This window comes from Pseudoliparis swirei, chromosome 12 (genome assembly GCF_029220125.1).
Source record: "Pseudoliparis swirei isolate HS2019 ecotype Mariana Trench chromosome 12, NWPU_hadal_v1, whole genome shotgun sequence".
Taxonomy (NCBI): domain Eukaryota; kingdom Metazoa; phylum Chordata; class Actinopteri; order Perciformes; family Liparidae; genus Pseudoliparis; species Pseudoliparis swirei.
In genome coordinates, this window is record NC_079399.1 from 1,406,622 (window position 1) to 1,429,800 (window position 23,179).

At 45.5% G+C, this 23,179-nt stretch overlaps 1 protein-coding gene, 1 long non-coding RNA gene and 1 pseudogene across 2 annotated transcripts; 1 reads left to right on the forward strand and 2 right to left on the reverse strand.

Annotated features, from left to right (window-relative positions):
* LOC130202201 (lactoylglutathione lyase-like) overlaps positions 1-2,347 on the forward strand; it is a 3,632-nt pseudogene extending 1,285 nt beyond the window's left edge.
* Positions 2,348-13,045: 10,698 nt separating this feature from the next.
* Positions 13,046-13,904, reverse strand: naa20 (N-alpha-acetyltransferase 20, NatB catalytic subunit). The gene is made up of 3 exons (XM_056427579.1): positions 13,573-13,904; positions 13,326-13,350; positions 13,046-13,230 (listed from the first exon to the last, which is right to left on the reverse strand). The coding sequence occupies exons 1-3, from the start codon at positions 13,623-13,625 to the stop codon at positions 13,072-13,074; spliced, it is 237 nt and encodes a 78-aa protein (XP_056283554.1). The 5' UTR covers positions 13,626-13,904; the 3' UTR covers positions 13,046-13,071.
* A 2,078-nt stretch (positions 13,905-15,982) lies between these two features.
* On the reverse strand, positions 15,983-18,189 carry LOC130202211 (uncharacterized). Its single transcript, XR_008833303.1, has 2 exons — positions 17,285-18,189; positions 15,983-16,643 (listed from the first exon to the last, which is right to left on the reverse strand). It is a non-coding gene; the product is annotated as an uncharacterized LOC130202211 (long non-coding RNA).
* Positions 18,190-23,179: the final 4,990 nt, after the last annotated feature.

Sequence of the window (23,179 nt, forward strand, 5' to 3'; positions counted from 1 at the left end):
ACTGGTTATTAGTTACTGGTAACCACTGGTTACCTACTGGTTATTAGTTACTGGTAACCACTGGTTACCCACTGGTTATTAGTTACTGGTTACCCACTGGTTAGCCACTGGTTATTAGTTACTGGTAATCACTGGTTATTAGTTACTGGTAACCACTGGTTTACCTACTGGTTACCTACTGGTAACCACTGGTTACCCTACTGGTTGTGGTTACTGGTAACCACTGGTTCACTGGTTATTAGTTACTGGTAACCACTGGTGAACTACTGGTGACCCACTGGTGAACTACTGGTGACCTACTGGTGACCTACTGGTGACCCACTGGTGACCTACTGGTGACCTACTGGTGAACTACTGGTGACCTACTGGTGGCCCACTGGTACCCACTGGTTACCTACTGGTTACTCACTGGTTATGGTTACTGGTAACCACTGGTTATTAGTTACTGGTAACCACTGGTTACTCACTGGTTATTAGTTACTGGTAACCACTGGTTATTAGTTACTGGTAACCACTGGTTACCTTGGTACCCACTGGTTACCTACTGGTAACCACGGGTTACCCACTGGTTATTAGTTACTGGTAATCACTGGTTATTGGTTTCTGGTAACCACTGGTGAACTACTGGTGACCTACTGGTGACCACTGGTTATTAGTTACTGGTAACCACTGGTTACTCACTGGTTATTAGTTACTGGTAACCACTGGTTACCTACTGGTTACCCACTGGTACCCACTGGTTACCTACTGGTACCCACTGGTTACATACTGGTTACCCACTGGTACCTCCTGGTTACCTACTGGTTACCCACTGGTTACCTACTGGTTAGCCACTGGTTACCAACTGGTGACCCACTGGTGAACTACTGGTGACCTACTGGTGATCTACTGGTGACCTACTGGTGACCTACTGGTTACCCACTGGTTATTAGTTACTGGTAACCACTGGTTACCCACTGGTTATTAGTTACTGGTAACCACTGGTTACCTACTGGTTATCCACTGGTACCCACTGGTTACCCACTGGTTACCCACTGGTTATTAGTTACTGGTTACCTACTGGTTCTCCCCTGTGGTCCCCAGCCTGCTCCAGAAGATTGACTTCCCCTCGATGCGCTTCACTCTCTACTTCCTGGGGTTCGAGGACAAGTCGGACATCCCGGCCGACATCAGGAGCCAGACGGCGTGGGCGTTCGCGCGGCGACCATCGAGCTCACGCAGTACGCACCGCAGCCACCGGAGGCTCTCCTCCAGCTTCAGAACCCGAGGTTCTGGATCCTTTACTAACGGCCCGTTTCCTCTGGTTCAGTAACTGGGGCTCCGAGTCCGATGAAAGTCTGTCGTACCACAGCGGGAACAACGAGCCGAGAGGCTTCGGTGAGCACCCGTCCTGATGAGTCATAGGTTTAGTATTATTATTATGAGTCATAGGTTTAGTATTATTATTATGAGTCATAGGTTTAATATTATTATTATGAGTCATAGGTTTAGTATTACGTTTATCACAGTATTAATATCACGGTTATGAATCATAGTTTTAATATCACGCCGCCCTCAGGACACATTGGCATCTCGGTTCCAGGCGTTTTACGCTGCAAAGTGTTCGAAGCTCAGGGAGTGAAATTCATCAAGAAACCAGAATCCGGTAAGACGACATGTATTTATGTATTTATGTATTCATGTATTCATGTATTTATGTGTTTATAGATTTATGTATTCATGTATTTATGTTTATGTATTCATGTGTTTATGTATTCATGTCTTTATGTGTTTATGTATTTGTGTTTATGTATTCATGTATTTATGTGTTTATGTATTTTTGTGTTCATGTATGTATTTATGTGTTTATAGATTTATGTATTCATGTATATGTATTTGTTTATGTATTCATGTGTTTATGTATTTGTGTTTATAGATTTATGTATTCATGTGTTTATGTATTCATGTATTTATTTATTTATTCATTTGTTTTTCTATTTAAGTATGTATTTGTTTATATAGTTGTGTTTATGTATTCATTTGTTTATGTATTTATTTGTTTATGTATTCATGTGTTTATGTATTTATTTGTTTATGTATTTATTTGTTTGTGTTTATGTATTCATTTATTTATTTGTTTATATATTCATTTGTTTATGTGTGTATGTGTTTATGTATTCATTTATTTATGTATTTATGTGTTTATGTATTTATTTGTTTATGTATTCATTTGTTTATGTGTGTATGTGTTAATGGCCCTCCTCTTCCTCACAGGAGGATGAAGGACCTGGCCTTCATCCAGGATCCTGGCAGCTACTGGATCGAGATCCTGAGTCCCAACAACATGGCCGCCCTGCTGGCGCCTTGAGGCAGAGCAACAGGACTTTTATTTTAAATAACAACTTCAAAATAAAACAAACAGGAAGTTGTACTTTTAATTTGTCGACAGTTTGTTTACGTCGTGAACACATAATAATAAACATTCATTATAAACAATAATAAACATTCATAAAGTGACAGATTGATTAGTTTCTGGTTCACGAGAGACGAGACTCAGGAGGAAACGGTATGTATATATACATATATATGTGTATATATATATATACATGTATATATATTATATATATTAACTATCTAGAGTATTTGAAATATTTAACAACATAAACATAACGTACATTTTTTAAATATAATTCGTTATTATTGAAATTTATTAATACAAATTATATTATTGTTCATATGTTTTTAATAGTATTATTTTTATAAGTTTGCAATAAACATTTTATTGTCTTTTCAATCAAGATATATACAGGACTGTCTCAGAAAATTAGAATATTGTGATGAAGTTCTTTATTTTCTGTAATGCAATCAAAAAAACAAAAATGTCATGCATTCTGGATTCATTACAAATCAACTGAAATATTGCAAGCCTTTTATTCTTTTAATATTGCTGATTATGACACAGCTTAGAAAACTCAAATATCCTATCTCTAAATATTAGAATATCATGAAAAAGTATACTAGTAGGTATTAAACAAATCACTTGAATTGTCTAATTAACTCGAAACACCTGCAAGGGTTTCCTGAGTATGACAAACACTCAGCTGTTATAAATCTTTTTTACTTGGTCTGAGGAAATATTACAATTTTATGAGATAGGATTTTAGAGTTTTCTTAAGCTGTAAGTAATCCAATATTATAAGAATAAAAAGGCTTCTGTTTCAGTTGATTTGTAATGAATCCAGAATGTGACATTTTTGTTTTTTAATTGCATTACAGAAAATAAGAACTATCACAATATTCAATTTTCTGAGACAGTCCTATAACAAATAATAAATAAGTAAAGGGACCTTGACCGGAAACGGAAACAGAGCGCTGTCGTTCTTCTTCGCTGGTCGCGGTCCCCGCCAGGAGGTCGCGCGTGACGCCATGGAGCACAAGCTGATCCTGGCGGTGTCCGGCTTCCCGAGCCTCTACGACACCAACGCCCCGACCTACCGGGACCTGAACATGCGCGCGGACTCCTGGAGGCACGTCTCGGAGATCATCGCGGTTCCCGGTGAGTTGTTTGTTGTTCCCGGGCGGCCGGTTGTGGATTACCGGTCCCGGCGGTGCGGTCACCGTGTGTCTGTGACGCGGAACTCCGTCGCCAACTTTATTTAAAAAACACGTTTTAAACAAATATCTACTTGGAAAAGATCAAAAGCAAAGATCAAAACAATAGAGTCCGTCTCTTAATACCGTCCGACTGTCTGCGGCTTTCAGCTCACAAGCACATTGGTTCCTACCGATAGATACTTAATCATACAGCAGCATTTATTATATTATCATATATTTTAATTGTATACACTTTCACTTTATTGTTTTCATTTCCTTTATTATATTTTATTAATTTGTCTATTTTTACCGCTATTTTATTGTATTGTATATTTGTAAAAAATTTTTTTGCTGCTGCTGAATAAAGTCAAATCTGATCTAGATACAGGTTAGCAATAAAATCTAAAAATGCACAATACATGCAAAAAATATAAGAGTAAAAATGCATAATATATAAACAAATAATATATATATAATTTTTTTATGATTCATAACAATCACCATCTTGTGCTTTTTAGGAATTCTTCATTTGTTTTTCTAAAGGGCCGTGAAGGGATATATAGCATATATAATAAACATATATTTATCTCGATTGTACCTATTAAATGAAGTGCAACATGCACGACTTCACACCGCTTCATATCTACCTTCAGCCTCTCAGTGAGCGTGTTCTGCTTCCTTTACGATGATCCGATTGCTCAACGTTCCTCTGAGTGTCCGTGGCTGGGGGTCGACCTGCGGGTCACTTCCCCTCACAGCTTTAAATGTGCGTGAACGTGTCCTTCGCTCGACCTCCAGAGTCCAGTCCGGAGGAAGTGGAAGACGCTGAGGACCAGCACCGCGAGCGGCAGCGGGAGAAGGACCGCAGGAGAGGCGTCGGGCTCTTCAACTACCGGCCCTGGCGCTACTCGTCCATCCTGTCCTTCCTGAACCCGTTCATCGACGCCAGGAACCGCGGCTGCAACGGCTGGGCTCTGGACCGCAGCCCTCGCACCTGCAAGCCCGAAGATGGGCTGCAGCACGACCAGACGCGCGCAGCGGCGAGGGGGCGAGGGCGGCGGCGGCTACGGTCGATACGGCGGAGGTTTGGTCGGCGCTCGTACGGTTCTCCTCCTGATCGCTTTCACCCGTCTCCAGAGCGTCGACGCCACGGCGGCGTCCTCCGACTTCCTTCACAGGCGTCCGTCCTCCGGCGGCGGGGCGCGGCGCATTCAGGAGGCGAAGATGGAGGCGGCCTGCGAGGCGGCGCCAGGGGCGACGCGCGCGCCGCCCGACAACATGAAGGAGCTGTTCGGCGATGATGCAGTGATCCGTCGCGCCGCGTCCCTGGCCTCGTCGCACTCTTCCTCGCTGGCCTCGGATCAACCGCCGCCTGGCGGCCAGCGCCTGCTACGACTTCCGTCGCCTGGCGGCGCCCGCACGCTGCCGCCGCGCCGCCGCGCGCCCGCCTCAGGCTGAGCCACTTGAAAACGGCAGCGGGAGGCGGGCGGAGCTGCTGGATGACCGCACCGGCGAGGAGGAGGAGGAGAGGAGGAAGAGGCGGCGCCGCGTCACCAGGCCGACCGGGCCAAGAGGAAGACAGCGAGGCGCTGCTGGTGGAGCACCTGAGGAGGCTGGAGGCCGGGAGGCGCAGAGGAGCAGAGGGCGAGGCCGCTGTTCCTCCTCAGCCTGGCGCCCGGCCGTCAGAGGCTCCCGGCCCAGAAGCAGTCGTGGGTCAGAACCCGGATGCAGCAGCTGCTCCACGAGGCCGAGTTCGGGCCTTTCAGTGATCCCAGAAAACATTTTCCATTTTATAAACACTTTGTGGACTTTTACCAGGAGTTTGTTTCTCCATTTTATGATTTCGTAACTTCTCTTCAGTTTTCTTTGTCCTGTTTTTGAATTAAAACAAATTCAATCGTGACTCATTTATATTTTGATGAATTAATATTCAAAGTGAAGGCGTTAAGCGGCTTTAAATCTTTCTTGACGTAAATAAAAAAGCGGAAGAATTTGTGTTGTAAATATATAACTGAAATATATATATATTTTAAAACTGCGTCATTTTATTTCACGAAGATAAAATATTAAAAGCTTCATTCCACAAGTTGCTCATTGAGGCGTTAAGACATAGGAACATCGCAGCAGCAGGGCAGGAGGCGTCACAAGAGGCCGGACCAATGAGGTCGGCCGTTGAGGCGGAGGCGGAGCCAATGGGAACACCATGACTGACACACAGGAAGTAACAACCCCATGACTGACACACAGGAAGTAACAACAACATGACTGACACACAGGAAGTAACAACAACATGACTGACACACAGGAAGTAACAACCCCATGACTGACACACAGGAAGTAACACCATGACTGACACACACAGGAAGTAACAACACCATGACTGACACACAGGAAGTAACAACACCATGACTGACACACAGGAAGTAACAACACCATGACTGACACACAGGAAGTAACAACCCCATGACTGACACACACAGGAAGTAACACCATGACTGACACACACAGGAAGTAACAACCCCATGACTGACACACAGGAAGTAACACCATGACTGACACACACAGGAAGTAACACCATGACTGACACACAGGAAGTAACACCATGACTGACACACAGGAAGTAACAACACCATGACTGAAACACAGGAAGTAACAACACCATGACTGACTGACACACAGGAAGTAACAACCCCATGACTGACACACACAGGAAGTAACACCATGACTGACACACAGGAAGTAACAACACCATGACTGACACACAGGAAGTAACACCATGACTGACACACAGGAAGTAACAACACCATGACTGAAACACAGGAAGTAACAACACCATGACTGACACACACAGGAAGTAACAACCCCATGACTGAAACACACAGGAAGTAACAACCATGACTGACACACAGGAAGTAACACCATGACTGACACACACAGGAAGTAACAACACCATGACTGACACACACAGGAAGTAACACCATGACTGACACACAGGAAGTAACAACCCCATGACTGACACACAGGAAGTAACACCATGACTGACACACAGGAAGTAACACCATGACTGACACACACAGGAAGTAACAACACCATGACTGACACACAGGAAGTAACACCATGACTGACACACACAGGAAGTAACAACACCATGACTGAAACACACAGGAAGTAACAACACCATGACTGACACACAGGAAGTAACACCATGACTGACACACAGGAAGTAACAACACCATGACTGAAACACAGGAAGTAACACCATGACTGACACACACAGGAAGTAACAACATGACTGACACACAGGAAGTAACAACCCCATGACTGACACACACAGGAAGTAACAACCCCATGACTGACACACAGGAAGTAACAACCCCATGACTGACACACAGGAAGTAACAACCATGACTGACACACAGGAAGTAACAACACCATGACTGACACACAGGAAGTAACAACCCCATGACTGAAACACACAGGAAGTAACAACCCCATGACTGACACACAGGAAGTAACACCATGACTGACACACACAGGAAGTAACAACACCATGACTGACACACACAGGAAGTAACACCATGACTGACACACACAGGAAGTAACACCATGACTGACACACAGGAAGTAACAACCCCATGACTGACACACAGGAAGTAACAACAACATGACTGACACACAGGAAGTAACAACCCCATGACTGACACACAGGAAGTAACAACAACATGACTGACACACACAGGAAGTAACAACCATGACTGACACACACAGGAAGTAACAACCCCATGACTGACACACAGGAAGTAACAACCCCATGACTGACACACAGGAAGTAACACCATGACTGACACACACAGGAAGTAACAACCCCATGACTGACACACAGGAAGTAACACCATGACTGACACACAGGAAGTAACACCATGACTGACACACACAGGAAGTAACACCATGACTGACACACAGGAAGTAACACCATGACTGACACACAGGAAGTAACAACCCCATGACTGACACACACAGGAAGTAACACCATGACTGACACACAGGAAGTAACAACCCCATGACTGACACACAGGAAGTAACACCATGACTGACACACAGGAAGTAACAACACCATGACTGAAACACACAGGAAGTAACAACCCCATGACTGAAACGCACAGGAAGTAACAACAACATGACTGACACACAGGAAGTAACAACAACATGACTGACACACAGGAAGTAACAACAACATGACTGACACACACAGGAAGTAACAACACCATGACTGACACACAGGAAGTAACAACACCATGACTGACACACACAGGAAGTAACAACACCATGACTGACACACACAGGAAGTAACACCATGACTGACACACAGGAAGTAACAACCCCATGACTGACACACACAGGAAGTAACAACCCCATGACTGACACACACAGGAAGTAACAACCCCATGACTGACACACAGGAAGTAACAACCCCATGACTGACACACACAGGAAGTAACAACACCATGACTGACACACAGGAAGTAACACCATGACTGACACACACAGGAAGTAACAACACCATGACTGACACACACAGGAAGTAACAACCCCATGACTGACACACAGGAAGTAACAACCCCATGACTGACACACAGGAAGTAACAACCCCATGACTGACACACACAGGAAGTAACAACACCATGACTGACACACAGGAAGTAACAACACCATGACTGACACACACAGGAAGTAACACCATGACTGACACACAGGAAGTAACACCATGACTGACACACAGGAAGTAACACCATGACTGACACACAGGAAGTAACACCATGACTGACACACACAGGAAGTAACAACCCCATGACTGACACACACAGGAAGTAACAACACCATGACTGACACACACAGGAAGTAACAACACCATGACTGACACACAGGAAGTAACAACCCCATGACTGACACACACAGGAAGTAACAACCATGACTGACACACACAGGAAGTAACAACACCATGACTGACACAGGAAGTAACACCATGACTGACACACAGGAAGTAACACCATGACTGACACACACAGGAAGTAACACCATGACTGACACACACAGGAAGTAACAACCCCATGACTGACACACACAGGAAGTAACAACCCCATGACTGACACACAGGAAGTAACACCATGACTGACACACACAGGAAGTAACAACACCATGACTGACACACAGGAAGTAACAACCCCATGACTGACACACACAGGAAGTAACACCATGACTGACACACACAGGAAGTAACAACCATGACTGACACACAGGAAGTAACAACCCCATGACTGACACACACAGGAAGTAACAACCCCATGACTGACACACAGGAAGTAACAACCCCATGACTGACACACACAGGAAGTAACAACCCCATGACTGACACACAGGAAGTAACAACACCATGACTGACACACAGGAAGTAACAACACCATGACTGACACACAGGAAGTAACACCATGACTGACACACAGGAAGTAACAACACCATGACTGAAACACAGGAAGTAACACCATGACTGACACACACAGGAAGTAACAACACCATGACTGACACACACAGGAAGTAACAACCATGACTGACACACACAGGAAGTAACAACCCCATGACTGACACACACAGGAAGTAACACCATGACTGACACACACAGGAAGTAACACCATGACTGACACACACAGGAAGTAACACCATGACTGACACACACAGGAAGTAACAACAACATGACTGACACACAGGAAGTAACAACCCCATGACTGACACACAGGAAGTAACAACCCCATGACTGACACACAGGAAGTAACAACCCCATGACTGACACACACAGGAAGTAACAACCCCATGACTGACACACACAGGAAGTAACAACCCCATGACTGACACACACAGGAAGTAACACCATGACTGACACACAGGAAGTAACAACACCATGACTGACACACAGGAAGTAACACCATGACTGACACACACAGGAAGTAACAACACCATGACTGACACACACAGGAAGTAACAACCATGACTGACACACAGGAAGTAACACCATGACTGACACACAGGAAGTAACACCATGACTGACACACACAGGAAGTAACACCATGACTGACACACACAGGAAGTAACACCATGACTGAAACACACAGGAAGTAACACCATGACTGACACACACAGGAAGTAACAACCCCATGACTGAAACGCACAGGAAGTAACAACCCCATGACTGACACACAGGAAGTAACAACAACATGACTGACACACACAGGAAGTAACAACCCCATGACTGACACACAGGAAGTAACAACAACATGACTGACACACACAGGAAGTAACAACACCATGACTGACACACACATGAAGTAACAACACCATGACTGACACACACAGGAAGTAACACCATGACTGACACACACAGGAAGTAACACCATGACTGACACACACAGGAAGTAACAACCCCATGACTGAAACACACAGGAAGTAACAACCCCATGACTGACACACACAGGAAGTAACAACCCCATGACTGAAACACACAGGAAGTAACAACACCATGACTGACACACACAGGAAGTAACAACCCCATGACTGAAACACACACAGGAAGTAACACCATGACTGACACACAGGAAGTAACACCATGACTGACACACAGGAAGTAACAACCCCATGACTGACACACAGGAAGTAACAACACCATGACTGACACACACAGGAAGTAACACCATGACTGACACACACAGGAAGTAACAACACCATGACTGAAACACACACAGGAAGTAACAACCCCATGACTGACACACACAGGAAGTAACAACCCCATGACTGACACACACAGGAAGTAACACCATGACTGACACACACAGGAAGTAACACCATGACTGACACACACAGGAAGTAACACCATGACTGACACACACAGGAAGTAACAACCCCATGACTGACACACAGGAAGTAACAACCCCATGACTGACACACAGGAAGTAACAACCCCATGACTGACACACAGGAAGTAACAACACCATGACTGACACACAGGAAGTAACACCATGACTGACACACACAGGAAGTAACACCATGACTGACACACACAGGAAGTAACAACACCATGACTGACACACAGGAAGTAACAACACCATGACTGACACACAGGAAGTAACAACCCCATGACTGACACACAGGAAGTAACAACCCCATGACTGACACACACAGGAAGTAACAACCCCATGACTGACACACACAGGAAGTAACACCATGACTGACACACACAGGCAGTAACAACACCATGACTGACACACACAGGAAGTAACAACACCATGACTGACACACACAGGAAGTAACAACAACATGACTGACACACAGGAAGTAACAACCCCATGACTGACACACAGGAAGTAACACCATGACTGACACACACAGGAAGTAACAACACCATGACTGACACACAGGAAGTAACAACCCCATGACTGACACACACAGGAAGTAACACCATGACTGACACACAGGAAGTAACAACACCATGACTGACACACACAGGAAGTAACAACCCCATGACTGACACACACAGGAAGTAACACCATGACTGACACACACAGGAAGTAACACCATGACTGACACACACAGGAAGTAACAACCCCATGACTGAAACACACAGGAAGTAACACCATGACTGACACACACAGGAAGTAACAACCCCATGACTGAAACACACAGGAAGTAACAACCCCATGACTGAAACACACAGGAAGTAACAACCCCATGACTGAAACACACAGGAAGTAACAACCCCATGACTGAAACACACAGGAAGTAACAACACCATGACTGACACACAGGAAGTAACAACCCCATGACTGACACACAGGAAGTAACACCATGACTGACACACACAGGAAGTAACAACACCATGACTGACACACACAGGAAGTAACAACCCCATGACTGACACACACAGGAAGTAACACCATGACTGACACACACAGGAAGTAACACCATGACTGACACACACAGGAAGTAACAACATGACTGACACACACAGGAAGTAACAACATGACTGACACACAGGAAGTAACAACAACATGACTGACACACACAGGAAGTAACAACCCCATGACTGACACACACAGGAAGTAACACCATGACTGACACACACAGGAAGTAACAACATGACTGACACACAGGAAGTAACAACATGACTGACACACACAGGAAGTAACAACCCCATGACTGACACACACAGGAAGTAACACCATGACTGACACACACAGGAAGTAACAACATGACTGACACACAGGAAGTAACAACAACATGACTGACACACACAGGAAGTAACAACAACATGACTGACACACACAGGAAGTAACAACCCCGTGACTGACACACACAAGAAGTAACGACACCATGACTGACACACACAGGAAGTAACAACCCCATGACTGACACACACAGGAAGTAACGACACCATGACTGACACAGACAGGAAGTAACAACATGACTGACACACAGGAAATAACAACCCCATGACTGACACACACAGGAAGTAACAACCCCATGACTGAAACACACACAGGAAGTAACAACCCCATGACTGACACACACAGGAAGTAACACCATGACTTACACACAGGAAGTAACACCATGACTAACACACAGGAAGTAACACCATGACTAACACACAGGAAGTAACACCATGACTGACACACAGGAAGTAACACCATGACTAACACACAGGAAGTAACACCATGACTGACACACAGGAAGCTCACGGATAACAACACGGAGACATGAGGCACTTTATTATGATGTCATTACACCAACCGGCCACCAGGGGGCACTGCAGACAGCTAGTGTCACTCTGCCGTGTTGGAGCTTTTTATGAGTATTTATTTATTTTATTGACAAGTAGTATTATGTAGTAGGAGTATGAAGTTGCCCTTCAAAACAAGAGCTCAACATTGAGCTCTATTGAGTGGCTTTCCTGCTGTTGCCCTTCAAAATAAGAGCTCAACATTGAGCTTTATTGAGAGTGGCCGTATCAAGCCTGCGACTGTTTTAAAAAGGTGGAAAGCTCATTGCAGCGTATAATAATGATAACACCTGATGACTGATGTTGTTTTGAAAAGATATGCAGTGTAAAACTCTTTAATGCAAAATAATTAAACATGTTGTCTTAAAGCATGAAGCAGCTATATATTTATTACATTTGAACTATTATCAGCCTGCTTCACAACGTGTGGAAACACACGTAAATATATACATATTTTAATTGGCATCATTTTAAATACATATATTAAATAAATATAACTATATGAGAATATATATTTATATAAATGAATTTGACATAAAAATTAATACAATATATTTATATCCATATAATTCATAGTTTATTATATATCATCGGTCTTGTAAAAGCTTTCATGACGTTATTTCTTATGAAATCAAAGGAGCCAATAGCAGCAGGTGTATCAAATAAAGTGAGAACTTTTAATTTTGTGAAATAATTGATAAGAGAACAAACTTCAACATGAACCCAGATGTATGACTGAACTCACTGTAGCCCATCAGCTCACCGCCAGGAGCCTCGGCCACGATGAAGTACTCGGGCCAGTGAGCCAGGTACTGCAGGTAGAACGGGATCCCGTACTGGAGGTCAAAGGTCAAAGGAAACCACGCACACACCTTCGTGCGTGGACATGTAGGCGTGATATGAAGACGTAAGAACCGGAAAGGAAGGATACGGTCTCCGTCAGAGGGTCCAGGTTGCTGTTGAAGCAAACACACCTGGCCGGTTATCGATCTGATTATTGATCTGATGACACGTGACCAGCGTTGAAAAGCACATTTTAATGACAGCAACGGGACCACTGGAGCTCCTTTCTAAAGGGGGCTCGGCGGCGCGCGCCACACACAGGATGTGCGACACGAGCACGAGCCTCTGAGTGAACAAGAAGAGGAGGAGGAGGAAGGGACCAAACCAGCACTCACATGTTGTTGAATTTAAACAGGTCATCGCAGGTGAACGGCCTCAGTGTTGTCATGTCGGCGGCTCCGCGTCCTTTGAGCCCCGCAGCGGAAGAGACGAGTCACGTGACGAGGTCCTTCAGAAGGGGTCAGCGCCCCCTGCTGGCCGGGAGGTGCTACAGCATCACACTCTGGCGCTGTTGGATCGTACTGCATTCTACTGACACGTGTTTCCATTGTTTTGTCCACCCCGGTTCTACATGTGAAGGTCTTTAAAATCAAAGCAACACCTCTCGTGTATATTTTAAATTCGGTTTGACCTGATTTACAATAATAAATAATCAATAAACAATAATTAAATCACGGTGGACGTTGACATTATTTATTTTTTAATACGCTTTTCTTTGCTTTTCTTTGCTTTTTTTTACATTTTCACATTCTTTATTATTATATAAATTATTAAATGTAATACGGCCTGCTATGTTTTTAAATTATGTTGTCTATTTTATTTTATTGTTTTGTATATTTGTAAAAACATTTTTGCTATTTCTTCAAGTAATTTCCCCCTTGGGATGAATAAAGTAACATCTAACCTAAAAGGGATTATTACATATTTATTGAACAATTACATATTTATTGAACAAAGGGACTACTCCTATTGTATTCCTGTGGAAAAGGACGGAGGATGGGCTTTGAAAATTACAATAATCCAAAGTTTACATGTTTTAAAATGACACTAACGTGACCCTGTAGGCCAGATGTTTACCCAAAACTACAAAACAAATAGAAGTGTCTTGAGGAATATGACCTCTCCTATATATATATATATATATATACATTATATGTGTACAGGTGTTCAGACTCATGCAATGTTTTGTTTCTGTTTTTTTTTCTTCTATTTTCTATTTTCTTTTTGTAATTTTCAATTTTCTAATTTTGTATTATTTTAAAAAAAGAAGATTATTATTAAAATATATATAGATATAAATATACAAATATATATATTTATATATATTTATTTATATATATATATGATATATTATATATATATTATATATATGGGTGAAAAAGTTTGCACTAAGATCCTGTTAAATCTTCCTGGTCTTTAGGGGAGGGAGGGTGAAATAGGGGGAGGGGGGAGAGGGGGGGTTAGAGGGGGAGGAGGGGGGGAGGGGGGTCCGGTGCTGACACAATGTAAACAGCATGCTGAGCCTTCAGCACATCTGGCTGTAATCAGCAGCTTTGTTTCTATTGGCCGAAGCAGGAAACACAGAAACTCACGTCTTCCTTTGAAGTCTTCAGACCCCCATAAGGACTACGCTTCATGGTCTTTAGACCCCCATAAGGACTACGCTTCATGGTCTTCAGACCCCCATAAGGACTACGCTTCATGGTCTTCAGACCCCCACAAGGACTACGCGTCATGGTCTTCAGACCCCCATAAGGACTACGCTTCATGGTCTTCAGACCCCCACAAGGACTACGCTTCATGGTCTTCAGACCCCCACACACTGTAACTTTGGGCATGGGAGGTTCAGAGCAGCTTTAAGGAACATTGGGTTGGGTTTCAGAGGTTTACAGAATAAAAGAGGTTCAGAGCAGAATAGAGTCAGAAAGAGATCACATGTTACATTGGGTCACAGAGCAGACCCACTACTGTAAAGACAAGTAGCCTCCTCTCTTTAAAGTGGTCACTTTACTCTCTGGTTAAAGTCATCGGCTGTGTCTACTACCGCGCACTTAACGAAGTACACTGCAATGCAGTGCACTGCAATTCAGAGCACTGCATTGCAGTGCACTGCGTCGCTGATGAAGTGGTCTCAAATGAAATTAAGCCGGGAGTGACATATGCAAATCTGCTTGCGATACCCAAACCCTTAAACTGACAAAATGAATGCACTTCTTGCCCTCTTTGTGTCCCTTGTTTACCCTTCTCCACCCCATGTGGAAACTGCGATACCTCCACCATCGCGGCAGGAGCCTCCGCCTTCTGGCTGAAGTCGAGATGGTATATGTAAATGTAATTGTGATTTTGCCTTACCTTCACAGCATAGCTTCATGTAGTAGTTGCAATTAAATTCTCTTCGCTAGGTATGCTAAATTCTCACTTATCTTTGTCAGAAGTAGCCTTCTTCTTTGCAATCCACATACACACCATATGGAAATAAAACATGACAAATCTGTACATGTTTGTCCCTAGATTCCAATTAGTTTTAAGAATTATCCACTGAAATGATAGTCATCATCTGCTTGAATTCACACAGTAATAGGCCTACTTTGACTGACTGTACTTTTATACACATCTCTGTTGTAGTGAAGTTCACCCTGATACAGTTATCAATTAGCAATTGAACACACAGGCATATTAATTATTGTTACAAACATGCATCAATTCTAATATAAATCAGAAAACGCAATAAAAGACTACAAAACCTCAATGACAACATTTTATTGATAAAATGACTTGCATATTAATATAATCTTCCCTTCCCCTCCCCTCCCCACACTCTACAGCAGCCACCCAGTCCCAGGCGGCGCTGCCGTATCAATGCTGCAATGCCACTGCTGGCGTTGTGTTGTGATGGCCACAGTGACATGAGGGTGGACTTCAGGCTCACCGAGTCATTCAACGCCCTCATGGCTGTGCTGGGCACTGACTGACCACGGTTGGGGCCCCGAGATCTCCTGTCTAGTTTTTATTTGTTGGCTTGCCAGCGCCACCTCCTATCGGGTGGTGGCCAGGGCCTCGACAGGCCCGGGCTCAGTGCATGATGCCAGGGTCCTGAATAACAGCCCCATCTTCTATGAGCAGTCATCCCCTCCACCAGGATACTGTATCCTTGGGGATGGTGGCTCCCCTGCCTGTCCCAACCCATCTGCCTCATGACCCCTTCAGGCAGCCTGTCCACCTCCAAGCTACAACTGCTGCCTGTCAAAGGCGAGGGGTGTTGTGGAGAGGTCCTTCGGGATACTGAAGACGCGATGGCGGTCCATCTTCTTCAAGGCCCTGGAGGTGGATGTGAGGTGCCAGAGGTCATTGGAGCCAGATGTCGGGAGGGCAGCAGAGGACCAGCCAGCACCTCCAGGAAACGTCTCTGGGGCAGGAAACAGAAAGAGGATAGCCATTCAGTGCTCTGTCCCAGACCACGATTACATTTAAATTAATACATACACGACATTAAAAAAACAACACACAACGATGATTGAAAGCTACAATTATTTCTAGAAGGACAAGCTTAGATAGCTATCGTAACGGTATTAATTATCAGGCGGCGTGTGTGCAAACGCTCGCGGTGTCATGTTAACCCGTTATTAAATCAGAATCAGAATCAGAAAGTTTTATTGCCAGGAATGTTTACACAAACGAGGAATTTTTTTTGGTGGAAGGTGCAACATTTCCATTGTTAATCCATTATTAAAATAGCTATTTCGATTGTTTAACAGAACAGCCGTTGTTTAACACTGTCCGATGACTGACATAGCTATCTGTCGTCGGACTTGCCGCTGGAGCAAGCGCCTGGAGCCGACCTGCCCCGGCTCGTCAAGCCAAAAGTGTCCGATAAAAGTGCACCTTCGTCGGACTGGCCGGGTGGTGGATTACCCAGCTAGCTTATCATAACTGCCATGCAGATCCAATGGCATCTAATGCTACCTAGGTATGCTCACTAATCTGAGAATGGCATGTTAGTAGTACATTGTAATACCAGTACAATGTGTAACTACCGCTGATACTTACATTTACGGTCTGTAGCTTCGTGGTCTACCGCTTGTGCTGTCCGCCATTGTTTTAGAAATGAAATGAAGAGCTGGCGAAAGGGCTCCTCCTCTTCCGCTACGTCACCAAGATGGCGGCCGCTTAGTGCGAGTAGTGTCCATCGTTTACATGTTCTGCCCGTTTGCAGAGCGCCATCCGGGTACTTTCAGTGCACTGAATTCTGCTGGTTTTTTCAGTGGCGCACTTCGAACACTGAAAGTCAGCTCAAGTGCTCCAGTGCGCGGTAGTAGACACAGCCATCATGTCTGTAACCAGCCTGTTTCCATTATTCTGGAGGGAATGTGTCTGTTTTTCAGAACTTCTTCGTTGTGTTTCGATGCCAGTTCGGTCTCCTTCTGCTGACTGTAAACAGGGTTAGCTTCAGGCTGTTAGCGAGTTAGCTCCATGCTCTTAGCTAGATAACTGCGGCAAGATTCGTGCTTTCCACTTGTCTGCAGCTCTTTAGATCCCTCCCCCCGTTGTAGTCCAGAGAGTTTCAGTCCCTTTGGAACAACAGACAGGGGAAACTAAACAGCATTACTCACTGAGCCTCCAGCTGACAGCTCCGTTAGCTACCTGCTCCCGTAGCTGCGTGGAGCTCTCTGGCTGAGGGAACGATACGTCTCTGATCTGCCGAATAGTCCAGTCACGTGACATAATAAAACGATGTCATTGGCCAACGAGCGCACATTTTTGCGACCCAAGATTCACGTTTCATCCTCCAATGAGAAGCCGTCCTTGCCGAAACGACTGAAATATTTTCTCGATGCCGCACACACACGTTAGATCGCCTCCAAAAAGGGGAGGGGCTTCTCTCCGTGATAATGGCGATATATTATATTTTTTCACATTAACTTAAGTGGTTGTTGACAGGCTGACGGTCTCCCACACACATTTAGCACGTCAACACGGTATATTTACTTTTTAAATGATTTGGCATATAATGTTTTTTGACAGGATGGTTTTTTTTATTTTTTCTTCTTTTTCTTTTTTCATCTACAAATTTTAAGAGGGGCGGCGCCCTAGCGCCCCCTATGGACGAACCGCCACTGGGTGTGACCATATCCCGGATGTAGACGGGGCCCGATCCGTCTAGTCCAGGGGTGTCAAACTCATTTTCACCGAGGGCCACATCCGCCTCATGGCGGCCCTCAAAGGGCCGGTTGTCACTAAGACGGTATAATTCTAACTACTCCAGAACATATTGTTAAATAACTGTCTTTGCATTTTAACCCACATTACTTTATCAAAGATCAAACAAACATTATTACATTGACTTTGTTAAAAGCTTTGTCACAGTTGAGACAGGTGGTTCTCTACTGGTCTGGGCAGTGGTTCTCTACTGGTCTGGGGCAGTGGTTCTCTACTGGTCTGGCTTTGCGATGCACTATCACCCCTGAATGACAAGGGACAATGACTATGACCTAAATCGAGGGACATTTTTAACTTCTCAAATGTATTTAATGAAAAGATGGTGCAGTTTGAACCTGAGAGTTCAGAATATCACAGTATGCACAACAAAACTATTTAGTCATATTCCCTTTTACAGTCAATTATGAACCAACAAGTGAATCTTAAGGACACAAGATAATACAACATACATTACTACTCTGTAACTTCAGACTTTAAAACATGTATAAACAGTGCTTTCATGCATAAACATGAAATAAGAAAGTCTGGTTTTAAAAAGCCTCAAAAGATGTAATTCATGTCTCACTCACTGAACCTATGACACATAAAGCTGCTCTACAGTCAGAGTCTTGAGGAGCAGCTTTTATACACAAACTCTAAATAAATTAAACAAGGGTAATTAAAAAAGATTCACATATTCAACATTAACTTTTCTTCTGACTATATTATAAATACTGAACAACATGAAGCAGCACTCACTTCAACCTTAGTGACCACTGACATGACCTGATGGAGGAATTCATAATAGGGGAACTGGGGATGTTTGTTAATACAAAGTCAATGTGGTCACACACGCACGCGCGTCTGGATGTCCGCCGGGCGCGTGAATGACAGGACGCGAAAAATGCGCGTCATTCGGGCTGATTTTTTAAACTCGGGCGGTAAAAGTCGGTGAGACTGTTGAAATGCTCCGCGTGACGTCACTGACGTCATACTGTTGAATCAGAACCGACGGAGAATATTGATCGTCTGGAAGCGGCCGTCATCCAGACGCAGCCCCTGGAGAAGCTGCGAGCGGCTACGGATAATATAATATGTAATATTTATATTATGAACCCAGACTCGAGGGCTTGATGGTCCGACGTGTGCGGGACTTCCTCAACAGAACAAAGAGTGTGTATTTCTTCCGTGGTGGACGGTGGTAACGAGCTGTTATGCCACGATAAGCCACGCCCCCTCTCCGGCGCTTCTAGCGCGAGTGAAGAAAACGTGACAAATAGTCCGGCGAGTGAACTCACGCGAGTACATTTAGTAAAGCAACGCAAGGGTCCGCCTCTCCTCTGGCTGAACGCAGCATGAAGGAGAGTGAACAGACCGCACTCGGCTGCAAAAAAAATTACCTTCAAAATAAAAGCACAAGATTTTTTTTCTCCCTTTTTTAAGAGAAGGCATCATATTTATTTCATGCCGTCGCGGGCCACATAAAATCACGTGGCGGGCCACATTTGGCCCGCGGGCCATGAGTTTGACACGTATGGTCTAGAGCACAGTACGCCAGAACCAGTGTTTTGAAGTGGATGCGAGCAGCCACTGGTAACCAGTGAAGAGATCGGAGGAGCGGAGTGGTGTGGGTGAATTTCGGGAGGCTGAAGACCAGTCGAGCTGCTGCATTCTGGATGAGCTGCAGAGGTCGGATGGCCTCAGCGGGTAGACCAGCCAGGAGGGAGTTGCAGTAGTCAAGGCGTGAAATGACCAGAGCCTGGACCAGAACCTGGACCAGAACCTGTGCCGCCTTCTGAGTAAGAAGAGGCCGTATTCTCCTGATGTTGTGCAGCATGTACCTACAGGAACGCGTCGTCGCAGCGATGTTGGCCGTCAGGGAGAGTTGACTGTCTAGTGTCACCCCGAGGTTCCTGGCAGTCAGGGTAGGGGCCAACACAGAGCTGTTGAAGGTGGTAGTCAGGTCATGGGGAGCCTTTCCCTGGAAGGAATAGTAGCTCAGTCTTGTCAGGGTTGATCTTCAGGTGGTGAGCAGACATCCACTGAGAGATGTCGGTCAGACAGGCAGAGACTCGCGCCGCCACCCGTGTTTCGGCCGGTGGAAACGAGAAGATCAGTTGGGTGTCGTCAGCATAGCTATGGTAGGAGAAGCCATGCGAACGAATGACAGAGCCGAGAGAATTTGTGTACAGAGAGAAGAGCAGGGGACCCAGGACAGAGCCTTGAGGAACCCCATAGTGAGAGGAAGAGGAGGGGACCCAGGACGGAGCCTTGAGGAACCCCATAGTGAGAGGAAGAGGAGGGGACCCAGGACAGAGCCTTGAGGGACCCCATAGTGAGAGGAAGAGGAGGGGACCCAGGACGGAGCCTTGAGGGACTCCATAGTGAGAGGAAGAGGAGGGGACCCAGGACAGAGCCTTGAGGGACCCCATAGTGAGAGGAAGAGGAGGGGACCCAGGACGGAGCCTTGAGGAACCCCAGTAGTGAGAGGACAAGGATCAGACACAGATCCTCTCCACGTTACCCGGTAAGTGCGGTCGTTAAGGTAGGAAGAGAAAAGCGCGAGTGCAGTGCCTGAGATCCCCAGGTCCTGAAGAGAAGAGATCAGGATCTGGTGGTTCACGGTGTCAAATGCTGCAGAAAGGTCTAGAAGGATAAGGACAGAGGAGAGAGAGGCTGCTCTAGCAGAGTGAAGGATAAGGACAGAGGAGAGAGGCTGCTCTAGCAGAGTGAAGGATAAGGACAGAGGAGAGAGAGGATGCTCTAGCAGAGTGAAGGATAAGGACAGAGGAGAGAGAGGATGCTCTAGCAGAGTGAAGGATAGATGATAGATAGATGTATACTTTATTGATCCCGCAAGCGGGAAATTACAGGCAGATCCAGGAAGATTACAGCATAACACGAGGGAAGAGAGGAGAAAATAAATTTTAAAAACCCAGAATATGCCCCTAGAGGGGTACAGTGTGGGAGCAGAAAAAAACACCTCAGCATAAAAGCACATACATCTAAACAAGACGTGCAACGTGGAGGAAGGGGGGAGGGGAGGTAAACCAAAGACTGGGTGGTCAAGCTCAGCCGTAGGGGGGCAGAAGGTAACCAGCGTATAAGGCAGCCATCCGGCAGCCCGTTAGAGCGCCAGTAGACCACACTGGGGGCATAAAGCAGGCGAAGGCGTGGGATGGGGGTGAGGGCAGTGAATGCACATCAGTGTGTGTGTGGAAGTTCGTGTGTGAGTGGCCTGGTAAGTCATCCTCCCCCAGGCCACAACAGACAGAGTTCTCAGTCCGCAAGATGGTCATTGCCATGGAGATAGCCTTGAAATGTCCTGGGGATACAACAACCACAGGTGTTTGTGGATAGGGGGAAGGGAATAAGAGAGGTTCTCACTTCAGCGATCTTCAGGGGAGTTGTTGTTCCAGTAACGGCCTTGGCCAAGGCCCGTCCTGGTAGAGGGAGCCGAAAGCAGATAAGATTGGGATTGTTTGGTCTTCCAGCAGCTACATCCAATTTGCGCACCTACTATTCCACCACTTTCCTCCCATTTCCCAATAGGATTTCAAATCGATCCAATTTCGTCGGGCAGCCTTAGGGGGCTTTTAACAGCTGTCACCGTTTCCTTAATTTTCCGATAAGCCAGGGCAACGCCAAATCCAAACAGCAGAAATCCTGTAATCATAGTTCCGAATAGGTAGATGTCATCTACGTCCTCCACGGAAAGGGCTGCTAGGCACACGACACGTCCATCGTGTAACCAGCTGCAACGTCCCGGCAGGACGGGCAGGTTCCCCCGAACCCAAGCGTCTCATCGAGAAGACGGTGTCAATTTCGTTGAGAGACCAGTTGAACAGATGACCAGTTGATCGGTCCATAGTTTTAGTTCGAAGAGCAATGAGGAGAGAGTCTCTCAAGTATATGACAGACAAGACATGACGATAGGAGCCAAGCAGGGAAGGGAATGTCATGGGGAGGAGAGGGAGAGAAAAATGCGACCGCCTTCGGAGAGAGCCAAGAGAGTTTAGAGCCAAGAGAGGACAGAGGAGAGAGAGGCTGCTCTAGCAGAGTGAAGGATAAGGACAGAGGAGAGAGAGGCTGCTCTAGTAGAGTGAAGGATAAGGACAGAGGAGAGAGAGGATGCTCTAGCAGAGTGAAGGATAAGGACAGAGGAGAGAGGATGCTCTAGCAGAGTGAAGGATAAGGACAGAGGAGAGAGAGGCTGCTCTAGCAGAGTGAAGGATAAGGACAGAGGAGAGAGGATGCTCTAGCAGAGTGAAGGATAAGGACAGAGGAGAGAGAGGCTGCTCTAGCAGAGTGAAGGATAAGGACAGAGGAGAGAGGCTGCTCTAGCAGAGTGAAGGATAAGGACAGAGGAGAGAGGCTGCTCTAGCAGAGTGAAGGATAAGGACAGAGGAGAGAGGCTGCTCTAGCAGAGTGAAGGATAAGGACAGAGGGGAGAGAGGATGCTCTAGCAGAGTGAAGGATAAGGACAGAGGAGAGAGAGGCTGCTCTAGCAGAGTGAAGGATAAGGACAGAGGAGAGAGAGGATGCTCTAGCAGAGTGAAGGATAAGGACAGAGGAGAGAGAGGCTGCTCTAGCAGAGTGAAGGAGAGAGGATGCTCTAGCAGAGTGAAGCTGCTCAGAGACAGCCAGGAGGGCAGTCTCTGTCGAGTGGCCTTGACTCCAGACTGGTGAGGGTCAAGAAGGCTGTTACTGTGGAGACAGGAGGACACTTGGCTCCAGAGAGCTCGC